This window comes from Chroicocephalus ridibundus, chromosome 5 (assembly GCF_963924245.1).
Source record: "Chroicocephalus ridibundus chromosome 5, bChrRid1.1, whole genome shotgun sequence".
Taxonomy (NCBI): Eukaryota; Metazoa; Chordata; class Aves; order Charadriiformes; family Laridae; genus Chroicocephalus; species Chroicocephalus ridibundus.
The window spans coordinates 33017454-33031447 of record NC_086288.1 but is presented as its reverse complement, the minus strand read 5'-3'; the positions used below and the strand labels follow the sequence as shown (position 1 = coordinate 33031447).

Genomic DNA, 13994 nt, shown 5'->3' with positions numbered 1-13994 from the left:
AATGGCCATCTATGATAGTGACAAAGTTTTGAGTGGCACTGGTTCCAAACAAAAATGAAGGTAAGGTTTCAGTACTGGTCGTCTTATGTGTCTTAGTCACTTAGCACCATGCGTACAATAATATTTAAAAATACAAGCATAAGCAATGCTGGAGAACATCAAGAGCACATCTCTTAAATGTAATTACGTGTACTTCACAAAAAGATTTTCTTCCTGCCAGAATCTGCCTGTGCTCCGGCCACTTGTGTTGCTTGCTGAATGGCTCAGAATTGCTCTGAAAACAAAAAGACCTTTGCACTTTTCTGACGTTTGTAGAAATATCCAACCCTGTTCTGACCTGTTCCTTAAAATCTACTCTATTCTGCTACTTAAAATTTACAAGTCTTATGAGGAGCAGCTGAGGGAGCTGGGGTTGTTTAGCCTAGAGAAGAGAAGGCTGAGGGGAGACCTTATCACTCTCTACAGCTACCTGAAAGGAGGGTGTAGAGAGGTGGGGGTTGGTCTCTTCTCCCAAGTAACAGGCGATAGGACTAGAGGAAACGGCCTCAAGTTGTGCCAGGGGAGGTTTAGATTGGATATTAGGAAAAATTTTTTACACTGAAAGGGTTATTAAGCATTGGAACAGGCTGTCCAGGGAAGCGGTTGAGGCAACATCCCTGGAGGTATTTAAAAGACGGGTAGACATAGTGCTTAGAGATACGGTTTAGTGATGGTTTTTGTCAGCGTTAGGCTGATGGTTGGACTCGATGATCTGAAAGGTCCCTTCCAACCTAGGCACTTCTGTGATTCTACTCTCTAGCTGCCTTAAAGCACCAGTTATCGCGCCAGGGCGTTCGTCGGGCGTGCAGTGTATCTTGTTTATGTGTGCTAAATTCATGCTGTATGTAAGTTGAGCGCTCAGGGTAAAACACTGCAGTTAGTTGTTCTTGTCCCAGTCAAGGCAATAGGGATGGAGTTTTGCTCCAATTTTACTCCTCTTGTAAGAGGAGCATAGGCTATACAAAAGGTACATCGACTGTGGGCAATAAGGAGGAGGCACGTGGTTGTGGAGGATGGAAGAAAAGTAAGTCTTCAGAAACAAGTTTTCCATTGATAAATGTCACAGTTCGATATTCCCAGCTGTCACAATCTTGCATGAATGTATGTACTTGTAAAATAGGTTCTTTCTGGCTTTGAATTGCTGAGAATTTGTAGCGGTCATCCTTTTTTTACAGGCGATGTTATTGGCATATGTACACTCAATAAAATAGTTCTGTATGTTATACATTTAAAATACTGTGTGGCTTTCTGCTTAAAAGATAGGTCACCACACTTCTTGTTTATATATGATATATAATAGTACTGTAAATGTATAGTATAAGAAGCTCCTGTGCTTTGTTCAATACAACCAACTCTTAATTCTAGCTTTTATTTGACAGATAAAGGTACACTCTGACTGTAAAGGAAATCTATACCTTCAAAATCAGTAGGAGTGGTGACTGCTAAGTGCTAAATTACTAGTGACACTTGCCATTTAGAATATGTATAACTTTTAACAAATATAGTTGTCTTGTTTGGAGGTCAGGAGCTTTTGGGTATTATTTATTAGTGCTAATTGAGCCAGATGCTCAGCTGAAATACATGATCATTCTTTTAGCTCTAAATATCATCTAAATCATATCATCCAGCACAGTAATACATAATGGAAAGCATGGATCAGTATATCAGATATCATTTCTGGACCATTTGGATTCGGCCTTTTTTGGATTCAAGTGAGACGTAACAGTTGAAGACAAAAAAGTCACTAATCAGATATTCTCAAATATATTTTCTTACAAAGTCTAAAATTTTGAAAGTGGGAAGTTTGCCTGAAAACAATCCATAATTTCCACTCTTATTTTCAGTTTTTGATGACAAAGGAAAAAGAAATGTATGGTATTCTGATGTCATTTATGGAAATATGAGTCCTTTTAGGACTTAGTCACACGAAGGAGCTAGAGCAGACTTACATCAGATCTTATGCTATGTGAAACTTAGTGAATGATGATGGCAGTATCAGTCTATGGCAAAAAAGTGCCAAGCAAGCACTTTAGGAAATATGAAAAACAATGATGTTTTCATTGCAGGTGACCATAATGGAATCTGATTAATCATTTGCATTTTTTTTATCACAGTATGACTTGATTGTTTTTTTGTTTTGCTATTTTATTTTAAACATTTAAGATACAAACAAGTTCACTCTTTAACAATGAGATTTTTTATCTTTGCAGTTTGCCGGGAAGACTCATACCAGTCGATAGTCTCATGTGCTGCTGTAGTGCTTACCCCTGTAGAGCCGGCAGTGGATACGAGGAAAAAGGAACAGACAATAATGCCTGATGTGTCTAAACAGTGAGTTGTTCAAATAACATGATCTCTTACAAGTGCAGTTTAAACATCAGGCCAGGTTCTTTCTTGTGGATATGTATATTCACCTCCTGTCTCATCAGAGGTTGCATAGGCTTTTTCCAAAAGCAGAAATTGGCCTGAGGCTAGGCTGCTTCTCTTGTTCGTTAGCCTACCTTTTTTTGCAAGGATTTTGGTAATGAGGTATATAGAAGGAATGGGCACTTATACTCTGAGAAACTGACTTTTTAACAGGCTTAATAAGCGATTCTTTTGGTTTAAGTAGTCCTTTCATTCTTCACAGTTTTTCTAGTCAGTAGTTGATTTTTAGAAAGAACATAATTCCTAAATGCTCTGCTCTTCTGAGATATTTCAGTATTTTTGGTGGCTATTTTACTGCTGCGATATCAGGTATAATGACATTTTCAAAAGCATGGTAGTGGTCTTCCAAAGAAATTCAGTTTAATTAAATAGACTGTAATTTGATATCTTGCATTGGATAGATGAGAATCATAACCACAGCACGCGTAGTAACATTTATCTTGCCATACCAGGCAGGATGATTGTTTCTTGACAATTGGGTCCTTGGAGAATAAAAAGAACATAATGGTAATGCTTTATGACAACACAAACTTGGGGTCTATGCAATTTAAAGTGTGGAAGGTAATTAAAAACATCACAATGGATAATAGGAGGTCATTGTTGGTCCTTGCCATTCACGCTTAGTTTTCTGCTTCTGTGGGGATGTAAAAATTTAGCTTCGAACTTGTCTATAAAGTCCTAGCTTGCATGCCTATTACTGTAAGAACACAAAAACATCTTTCCTGCTCTCCCCCCCAGAAAAAAAAAAAAAAAAAAAAAAAAACAAACCAAAACAAAACCAAAAAACAAACCAACAAAACCCCCCAAGCCCCAAAACACCACTAGTGGATTAGATTAGATGGGATGTGATTCTTGGTATAGAACTATGGCTTAAGTCTGTATCTCACTCTGGCGTCTTTTCCAATCTGGTGATAAACCCGTTTCATCCTAGTTTACATGGACTTAAAAATTTAACACAGTATATTGCCTATCATCTAGGTATTATTACAATGACTAAATGTTTGAAATATCATTAGCATTTAATTGTTTTAGTGTTTCAGTAACATGTCTCTCTGAATACTAAGGGATTGGAAAGGAGATGGGCTGCGAAATACTGTGCTGAATTCCAGAATAATTTTTGTGGTTAGTTCAAACAGCATAGTACATTTTTGCCTTGTCTCCACTAAAAAGCAAGCCTGCACTGTTTTTTTGATTGGCTTTTTCCTCCACTATCAGCAGTTTCAGAATTTTATAATCCCTTACAAATTCAAACTAAGGAAAGTCCTGTATGTGTTTAGCATGTGCTTGAGAGCTGAATGATGCCACCTCCTAGATTATTTTTTTCCTTCACCTTATTGGTATTAGCAAGTGCGTTAATGTACTTTTCTGGTGGGCTTGGTTTTTAAATTTTTTTTTCTTTACAACCTCACTAGTGATATCTCCTAAGTACATAGACTTAAATCATTCTTGTCTTATGCACTCAGAGGTCTCAGAAACATGCTCTGACCTCTGTTACTCCTCCAGTTTTCATCTAAAAATATGACTTGTGGCTCTGGAATTCTTTCAAAAACAAGCTTGTGCTTAAGCAGATTAAATATATTTGAACTTCTTCACATGAAACAGCATCATTGTATTAGTATCTTTAAACCAACATTTCTTACAAGTATATCGGAAATGAAACAGAAACATCTTTATGGAAAACTTCTGCATGTTGTTAGAACGGGAATTTAGTAACTATTGTAGAAACCTTCGAAGTAATTGTAGGGGGGGTGAAAGCATATGGCTTCAAGAAAATCTCAATCATTGTGAAATATCAGTGTACCGTAGCACTTCTCTCATTTCACTCTGTGCTTTCTACGTGTAGATCATTTTCCCCATATCCAGGTTTAATGGAAGCAAAACTGATTCCAATTCCTGTGTCTAAATATCCCAGTATCCTCTCTCTCCAATGTAAATATATTAAGCAAGAGGAAGCCCTTGGCACATGTTGAATTCCATTGACTTGAGTGCAGAGTCTGTGTATGGACTGATCTGCACAGGTGAATTGTAATTATTGGTATTTGTAATTACCCCTACTGGAAAAAACATTGATGCTTTGATTTTTATGCTTATCTTTGTGTACCAGAATAGTTTTGACTTATATGTCCCAAAATTGTGAGTATCACAGAGGGCTGAGCATTGGCCAGCTGTTGAGGTCTTGTAGAGAAGCTGCTGCCTCCAGGGCCTTGAATAGAGTGTGTTTAGAATAATCAATGCTTTCTGAAACAACATAAGGGAGCAATGTGTAATCCAAACCAGATAAAATACATATTAATGGTAATAAGATGTTAAACAGTTACAAATAACTAAAAATAATTACATTGTAAAACACAGTGGAATTAAATCAAAGACCTTCAGGACACACGAGGCTGTGAAGCCTAGGTGGGGAAAAAAGCCTTTAATGTGAATGGTATAATATTTGACTAATGATGGTATTTTGTCTTAGAAATAAACTGTTTAGTGGCTTTAAATAATGTACTGTATTTGCTTAATGTAATTTTACTGTAAGCAGCAAAGAATCATGCCAGAAGTGGTAGCAGCAAAGCTTAATGATTTTTTTGAAGCATCAGTGGTTAGTTGTTATCAGGATTGGAGGAATAAAAGGCTAATTTTTTTTCCCCTCTGTATTTTTTCTTGGGACCTCAAAACATTTCATCAGGAAGCAATTCCTTAGTGATATCTAGGTAATAGCTAACTCTTGTGCGTCTTGTTCACCGGGCAAAATCCCTATCTCAGTCATTCAGCAGGAATGGACTTGGCTGATTAATGGGATAGCCACGAAATAAGCAGAGAAGGCTCTGGTGAAGCAGACATCATATCTTTAGCGGCCTGGGAGTGACATCCCTGTCAGAAGCATGAAGGAACCTGTTTGATGAAGCTATACTCCTGCAGGAGGAAGCTGTCCTTGCTGGGTGCTTTGGCCATCATTCTGTATCGCGTTGAAGGCTCGTAGAGTAGAAAAGGGGTTCGCTGCTCTTATGTAAATGCGCATTTTGGAACAGGAGGATTTCTCATTTTTAATAGGAGAACAAGGCACAAGTCTTTTGTTTTCTGCACTTGGCAAAGCAGGCTTTCAGTGCTCAGCTGGCAGGAGCATCCCTTTGTAGGCTATGTCCTTCCACTCCATAACAGAATGTGATGCGGAGACATACACAGTCTGAATGTCAGTGTGAGGTCAGGATGAAAACCAAGAAATTTGAGCTCTACCTTACTTTGGCCTCTGTGCCCTCATTTTGTCTAGAATGTTGCATTAACTTTGTTATATTTTGTAGAAATACAAGACCTAAAAACCTCATGCTGTCTTCAGTTCAAGTTATAGGCCTCTTTGTGTTGCTGTGGTGATAAATAAGTCAGTTGCTCTCAAAGGTGCCCAGATGCTAAAACAATTTGAATGGTTTATACTGTTTGCATAGTCTTAATTTTAGTCCTTCCTATCTGAATTCAAATATAAATAAATTAGCTGCCTGGACAGAGCAATGACATGAGTCCTCCTCCCTTTCATTTCAAGTTCTTAGAAAGGAGCATGGGAAAGGGCATAGCCAGGGAACTGGATGTCACGCTTTAAAACAACTTAGCTTCAGCTTCTGTGGCCAAACTGTCAGCTGAAAGCTCACACTACAAGGGGCAGTGAGGAAAAAGGAGTTTCTCAGACACACGGGTCTCTGAGCAGTGTTCTGCTGCTGCGTGCTCTTCATATGTGAACACAGAAAACCATTCATGTGCTACCAGTGTTTGAAAAAAATATAGTGAAATTCAGGTGTATCACTTTTAATTTATGGGATTTAAAGCTAAGCAGGTGCTTACATACTTCATTTGGTTGGTATCTTCGGATATGACTGCCCTACAGTTCAAAATAGAGATGGCAACATGTAGCCCTCTGACCTGGCTAATTTAAAGCTGGTTTGTGCATTTGTACTTCAGCTTCTGTCATGTTTCTGGTTTTGATTATTTTGTTTTTTAAAGATACTTTTTCCATTAAATTGCTTTTAGGGCTAAAGATCCTGTTATGTCATAAAGCAGACGGTAATTTCCCAGCTGTTTGCCATGTCAGAAATATTTTCCTGAGCTTTAGGGGAGATTTCCAGATGAAGATTCTAGGTAAATGCTACAGCTCCTGTGGCAGCTCTTCAGACTCCTGAGAATCCAGTCAGATTTTTCTTCTGATAAATACATGAATGGGCCTATGTAGTGAGTCTTTTCAATATTCTGTCTGTGCCAAAGCTGTTCATCTTGTACCTTGCAACTGTTACTTATCTGGGCAAGATTCTTATGCATGAGTTGAAATACATGAGAATGCTCCTTGGAGTCACAGTGGCTGACTAGCTGGGTGTTCACTGATGGGAAACAGGGTACTAGGTGGGAGAATTATAGGTTTAATGCCATTCTGTACTGTGCTGATCAGTACAGATGCTCAGTGTGGCATCAGGGAAGGTTTTGGTGCATATATATCCCATACTTGCTAGCTGCAGTAAGCATATTCCAAAATTTAGGAGCTATTTTTTTCTTTCTGTGATCTGAAGTTGTAAAAAAATGTTCTTCATGGGAAGAAGGGAAACCCATGCCCCCCCACCCCCCCCCCCCGCCCAGTGACAGTGGTGGTGTTTTACCTCTGTAATTTTTGGTGCTCTTTAGTGGTGACATGAAGTATGGTCTCTAATGCAGCCAGTTTGTCAGGCTGTGGTACCTACTGCAAGATTTGTGTCTGCTTTGACAGCTCACTCAAGAAGGCATGTTTCGGTAATGTGAAAAATTAACACTTTTCAGACGCATTTGGACAACCTGATAAAAGATGATTGAACTGCTTCAGTTTCCTGGATAATTGCGACGATGCGCTATGAAAGCGTGCGTCACTCTTCGGGTAATACGGAGAGTATAGGGGTGCCCCACGTTGTTCTGGAATGACATTGGTTTGAAAGCTGTGGTTCTAGCTCAGCTAAGAAACAAGAAAAGACACATCAGCTGAATGAATACAGTATACTTTTCACCAAAGCATTTTAGTGGTAGGTAAGAGGCTTTAAAGCAGGTGCTTTGAAATTGAGTAAATATAAGCAATATGCTTATGCTGTCAGTGGTCAACTGCACTATTAAAATCGCTTCCTGGCCTAGGAGGAATCAAATATGTTTCCACAAGGGCCAAATATGTTCCCAGAATTTCTTGACACACGTGGTGGGTACTGGAGGTCCTCCTTGGGAAACCAGCCAGACATGAGTCTCCTGAGGGTGCAGGCAAGGCCGGTGGGGTGTGCACGTGTGGGTCCAGCTCCCACCCGTCCCCTCCATAGGATGCTTCCTCCCCTTCTTCACACCATGTCGGCTCCCAGCACCCCTGAGGAGCTCATCTGTCCCTCCCTCCTGCCACTCATGCTCCTCGCAGGACCCTGCAGCCTCCCTACTTTTCGGTCCTCTGCTGGTGGGTGCGTGGCTCTTTCTCTGTGTAGATTTAAGGATGGCTAAAACACATTAATGTGTCTCACTTGATAGGAACTTTTGGTGTGCTGTCTCCTTCTCACACCTGTGGCAACTAGTCATGAGTGCTGCCTGTCAATCAATGGACAGGGGAGATACAAGTATTACTGGTGAGGAGCATAACTTAGCTTTTGTGTGACAGGCCACCAGCAAAGGCTGGAAATCGCAGTAGATGTGTTTAGGAAGGTAATTTCCAAAGTACAGTAGGATGTTTGATTTACTTTAAGACCCTAGTGAATAGGTGGGTTTTGCGTGTTAGATATGCCTGTAGTTAACAAGGATGTATAAAATTCTTCTGAAGAAACACAGGAAGAACGGAATATATCTTAGTAATAGATGTCGGTTTCCTTTGATATAGTAATACTTAATAAAACAAAGGTGTTTTTTTGTGAAAAAGCAAACATTTCTTTGAAAAATATTTTCTGCTAGATTTTTGAACCTTTAATCTTTGTACTGTCAAGAAGAGCGCATAAAAAACCATGTAACTCTGGCTATCGCTGTGCAAAGAATTAATAAATACCCCAAACATAATCAGGGTAACAAATGACAAGTCAACCCTCTGTTTAAAAGGCACTACTTAAGCGGTTACATTTGATTAAAAACTTATTTTTTATGGTTCTGATTCCCTGTCCCTCTGCAATAAAACAGCGGAAAAAAACCCCAGCTGTAGCCCATGGCTGTAACAATTCCCTGGTCTGCTTGTGCATCTTGTATTGCTTTTTGCACATAATGGGAAAATGAGTTATTTTGCTGTACTCACATTTTCTCTAAAATGGGAAACATTTCAGAAAATAGGAAAAATATAATATATACACTTCTTTATTGTCTGCTGTTCTCTAATCCTAACTAGCTGAAACTCCTACCTGACATTGTCTTGGCTGCTCAAATTGGTAGCCTCATTCTGCTTGCTTTGAGGAAAACAAAACAATAAACCAGACTCTGATGTTACTATTTTTTTCTCTGTGTCTGGCTACTGCCAAAATGACGATGATTTTGTACAAACAATTATAAAATAAATAACAGTCGTGCAAAGGAAATATAATTGCACTGCAAAGCAAATATAGAAGAAACTTTGTATCTGGCTATAGAAGGGGAACATCATCAGTTCTCACATTCCTTCTCAGTCACAGCAACCAGCAATTTATAGGAAAGATTGACAAGAAAACCATCTACTTACGTATTTGAAAAATCTTAGGCAACTGTTTGAAACCAAAGGATTAAGTTCTATACAGATTAATTTGATCTTTAGTTGCAAATGTTGAATAAGCTGGGTTTTGAGAACCACTAACTAATTGTAATTACAGCACTTAATATTTTCAGTATTTTGTAGTTCAAGTCCTGTCTTTTCCTGTGTGGTGGTGAGTCATGCAGGAAGCAGGGGAATGATGGCAATTGTCCTATGGAGGAAAGGTATTAAGTAGATTTTATCTTTAGCCCTGCCAAGAAAGCTCCAATCCTTTGCAAATATGGTCATTGTTTGGAAAGCTTCCTCTTCCCTCTGAGATGAGACTTGGTTTCTAACGGACAATCGACCATAAGTGTTTCGATCGTTGCCCTTAAAGTATCAGTGATGTGACTGAACTTAAGGGCATTTCATGAAAAGATAGAGGCATGAAATGTTAAGCAAGGTGCTTAATGAGGTCATTCTGAATCAAAGCATGGAGGATCAAGAACACTATGGCGTTTCCAAGTTGAGATAATTGTTGTAGTTTGAAAATAAGACTAGTGCATTGTATCATTGTGTAGCTAACCTTTATTAATAAAAGAAAAAGCAGGAAATAAAAATGTGTAGAGGTAATACAGCTTTGCTGAAAAGGGATGTGTCTGAGCTCCAAATGGTGAAAATTCATATAGAACTTTTGGAGTCAAAATAGTTATTACATTGCCAGAGAGTATGACCAAAGCTGACTTAAAGCAACAGCATCAACGTCTACAGTTTCTTAAATAGACTTGAAGCCATTATAATAAAAACATTGTCACCAAATCAGTTACATTTACAAAAAGGCTCTGGCTTAGCCTGAAGAAGCAATAATTTGTTCCATTCACATCCCTAAATTTATATATACCATTATGATACAATAATATCATTCTGGTTTTGGCCATAACTGTAACAAGAATCTCCTTCAGAGTAAGATTATCCATTCATGTATCAGACCTGAGACTTTTTTTTATTCCTAAATAAAATTAAAATCTGCACATTCCCATATCTCCTTCTTCTTGTTCTCTGTGAATCATCACGTTTTCCACTGGACATATCTGCAATAGTAGGAACTTTAGTCATCTGATTTGCTTGTCTGTCATGTCCAGAAATTTGCCAAAAGGAAATTTATCAAGAAATTTTGCAATAATTAGAGATCTAATTTGAAAAGGTACCAGTTGTCACCCAGCTAGATATATCAAGGCAGGTGATTAAGGTACACTTGTTTGAAGAACGGAAATTTTATCTCATGTGTACTGTAGCGTCTAGAAGTTTCTGCTTTATTTAAATTACTACGATGTATGAGTCAGACGGCCAGTATCAACTGAATCCCAAGGTGGCAGCCTAACACTCAGCAACCAAGGACTCTTCTAAGCTAATGGCTTTGAGTAATCATTGCAAAATATTCGTGGCATATACATTGTAATTAGAGTGATGAACTATAGGACGCAGTCATGAGTAGATAGGATGTTTATTTGAATTTGAGTTTTGTGCTGAGATATTTATTATGTGATGAAATGGGAATGATTACATACATATCAAGACTCCTTAACCTCTGGAGCATCCTCCTAAAAGGAGATGTAGTTGAAGTAAATAAAATCTTACCTGATTCCTTGAAAAGGATGGTTACTGTAGGCAATGCAGGTAGAAATGGTTGAGAGGTTCTAGGAAGCTGAGCCACTGGAACAGGCTCTAGGCAATTGAATAGCAATTATTTTATCTGGAGATCCACATCTGAAAAGCTGCTGTTCTAAATTGTAGCATTAGTCTCTTACAGGGTTCATTATTCTAATAAAAATATGGTGTTTTCCATTATCCTATGTGGCAGCTGCCTAAGCCCTGTAAAGCACACCCATTGTCTGCTGGGGTGACTGTACAAAGCCACTCAGATTTGATGTCTTTCTGAGTCAGGGTTACAGTTGGGCAAGTGGAAAATGACTCACTCCTTTACTTGGGATTAAAAAAAAAAAGTTCCCTGTGGAAAACAGACTTTATTTTCATTCAGCCTAAATTCATGTCCAGCATAGACCCTCAGAACAAGCATCATTGCTCCCTCGGCTTCATGGATCAGGAGATCTAAAGTTTTTATTTAGCAGGTACTTATCCAAGGGGCTGAAAGAACTTGATTTCGGGGCAGCGCAATGAAACCTCAAAAAAACCTCTGTGGTCTTACTGTCTAGTCTTTTTCCTCATTTCAAAAAAAGCCATTTTTTTATGATAGTCTAAGCATAAAGTTAGTTCATATGCACTTTGTGTAGTGGTTGTTAAATTTGTATTTCAATAATCAATTCTTGTAGCATACTGCAGCAGTTGGGAAGGCAATGTTAAATCCCATGGTTAACCTCGATGCCTGGTTTTGCCTAATGAGAATTTACAGTCACTGAGACTGCACTGAAAGAGTGTTTTAGAGTGCAGAACTGAGAGCTTTGGAAGAAAGCCCATTAAATTCAAATGGGCAGAAAGAGAGAGGTGCCAGCTGTGCCCATTTCTTCCTTTTTCTTGTATGCTAGAACATCCAAAATCTTGAAAGGATACAGAAATTATATTGTTGTAAAATTGGGGAAAATATATTTGTTAAACTTGACTTCTTTGACTCAAGGTTGCACAAAATTAAGTGGAAGTGCTTAATCTTAGGTAACCACTCCAGAAACAGAATTATACTTTCTGGTATGTAAAAGCATCAGCCGTTGCTAAATCGTAATTAAAGTTCTGAAGTAGGGTGCTATTGAGTCTTAACTTCGGCATTTCACGGCATCAGTTCTGTTTGAGCCACAGCCAGTGATTGTATTTTATCATCTCATGAGGAAATTAAGGCAGGTTTTGGTCCATACTTTTGTGCAGCAGAAACATCAGTTTGAGGTAGTGTTCTCTAAATGCTAAAGAGGTGGGGGGTGGGGGTGGCGACAGGGGAGACGGGACCAGCGGATAATTTGTTTTGTAATTTAGAAGTCTGTGGTGTTTGTATTGAAGTACAACCCCAGTTCTTACAAATTAGATTTCAAAGCATAATTGCAGCTCAAATATAAAAATTAATCAACTATGTTATTACTCGTGAACAATTAAACCATCATAAAATGGAAAACAAATATGAACGAAATATGCTTGTACATGTAATGCTAGGATTGTGAAGTACTTAATTTGGTTAGACAAATGCATTGTAGATTAAAACTAGAAAAAACAGATAAAGTACATAGCAGCGATGTATTTGTTTCACTTTCACAGTAATTTAATAATATCTCTGAAGCGTAACAAAGAACAGCATTTCTTGGTAATTTCTTACTGTCACTGGAAGGTGGGGGAATGGAGGGATTTCAGGGAAAAACTTCATGGTGCTTCAAGTTGAGATATTACCTGCATCCTAGAGGGAATGAATTATGTGTAAAAATATACGTACCTGCATGCTGTGTTTTGCATACCAATCAATCCCAATCAATGGGATTTCACTTTTTGTTTTGCAAAACTAAACAGGGAGAGATGCTCCAGAAGTACGTATAATCTAAATATTAGTACTTCTAAGAGCAAGATTTGCTCTGTTTTGCAGAGTAAAAGAGAGATAGTGGAGAATGGACAGAAATAATTTTAAGAACAATCTCCTTACCCTTACCTCCAGCTCCAGTTTGTTTTGCTCTTCTTTATTTTTTCCTGGAGGTAACAAAGATATAGAGGCAATATCCTTCTTACTGTTGTATATACGTTTTCAATTTACTTATGGATAGCCCTGGGAGCACGGATTTTAGTAACCAGTCAAAATCTATGTTTACATTGAGTATTGAATATGTTGTGATTTACTTGCACAGATTTACTGATAGTGGAGATGGAAGGCTATAGCTAAAAAGGTGACGTAGTACTATTGCTGGTTCTTCTCTTTCCCATTCTGGCTTTTTCCCTGTCAACACAGTGGCTGTGTCAGCCACCATATGGGAGATATGAGACACCTACAGCATAAAAAACCCAACCAAACAAACAACAAACAAGCTGAGAAATGGGGAGGTAGAAAGCAGAAGAGATAAAAGTGAAAGGGCACTGCATCAACACATTAGGACACACGCAGCATTGGTGCAGTTGGATTGAGAGATAAATTTGCAATTATATTGCAGTAAACTTAAGTTGTAAAGACAAAATATTGTTGCAAGCAACAGTGAATTTGAAATAGCTGAATGCTGCAAAAGTTATCCATACAGTTATGAAGCGAGTACAAATAAAAGTTCTTCCTCCTGTGCTCCAGGATCAGGATTAAGCTCTGTTATACTAAGGAGATCAACTGGCCAAGCTGCTTTTTATCAGTAGTAGCCACAGTAGCTACTATGTAAAAAGTTCACTGAAGTTTGTGAGGGAAGAATATTGATTTTTTTCAGTAGTATTCCAGTCCCACTTCCAATTATCTTTTTAATATGTCTGTTTGTATAATATACGTCTTTATATGCAATTTTAGTATGTGCCCAGGTTACTACTTTGGAAGATGCTGAGTTGAAAAGGACTCATCTCCCCTGGCAGAGGGGAGGTCCAGAGGTGACAGAGACCTCAAATCAGAGCCACAAAACAACCTGGAATAAACATTATGAGAACCAAGAATGAAAAGCATTCTTTTATTTTAAAATCCACTTCTTGTAGTTTTGATTGTGTCAATCTAAATGTGTCACGCACACGGTTTAAAGCCAGAAGAGGAGAAACGGAAGTCCTTTTTTACGGATGAACTAGGTGGTAAGGTGATGCCAAGTTATTTTGTCTGACATTAGCCCGCTATTAATGGGGCTGTATTTGGAGCCTTATTTTTGTAATCCTGTTTTAATCTGAATCAGATGTTGTAATCTTTTTTTTCCTATTCCTTATCTGGACCTGAATAAAT

At 38.3% G+C, this 13994-nt stretch overlaps 1 protein-coding gene across 5 annotated transcripts in view; it reads left to right on the top strand.

Annotated features, from left to right (window-relative positions):
- Positions 1–13994, top strand: part of CCSER1 (coiled-coil serine rich protein 1) — a 695226-nt gene that overhangs the window by 173953 nt on the left and 507279 nt on the right. For all 5 annotated transcript variants that reach the window (XM_063336575.1, XM_063336572.1, XM_063336574.1 and 2 more), the window contains exon 5: positions 2250–2370. In XM_063336575.1, coding sequence (XP_063192645.1) covers positions 2250–2370 — 121 coding nt within the window. The remainder of the gene's footprint in view (positions 1–2249; positions 2371–13994) is intronic.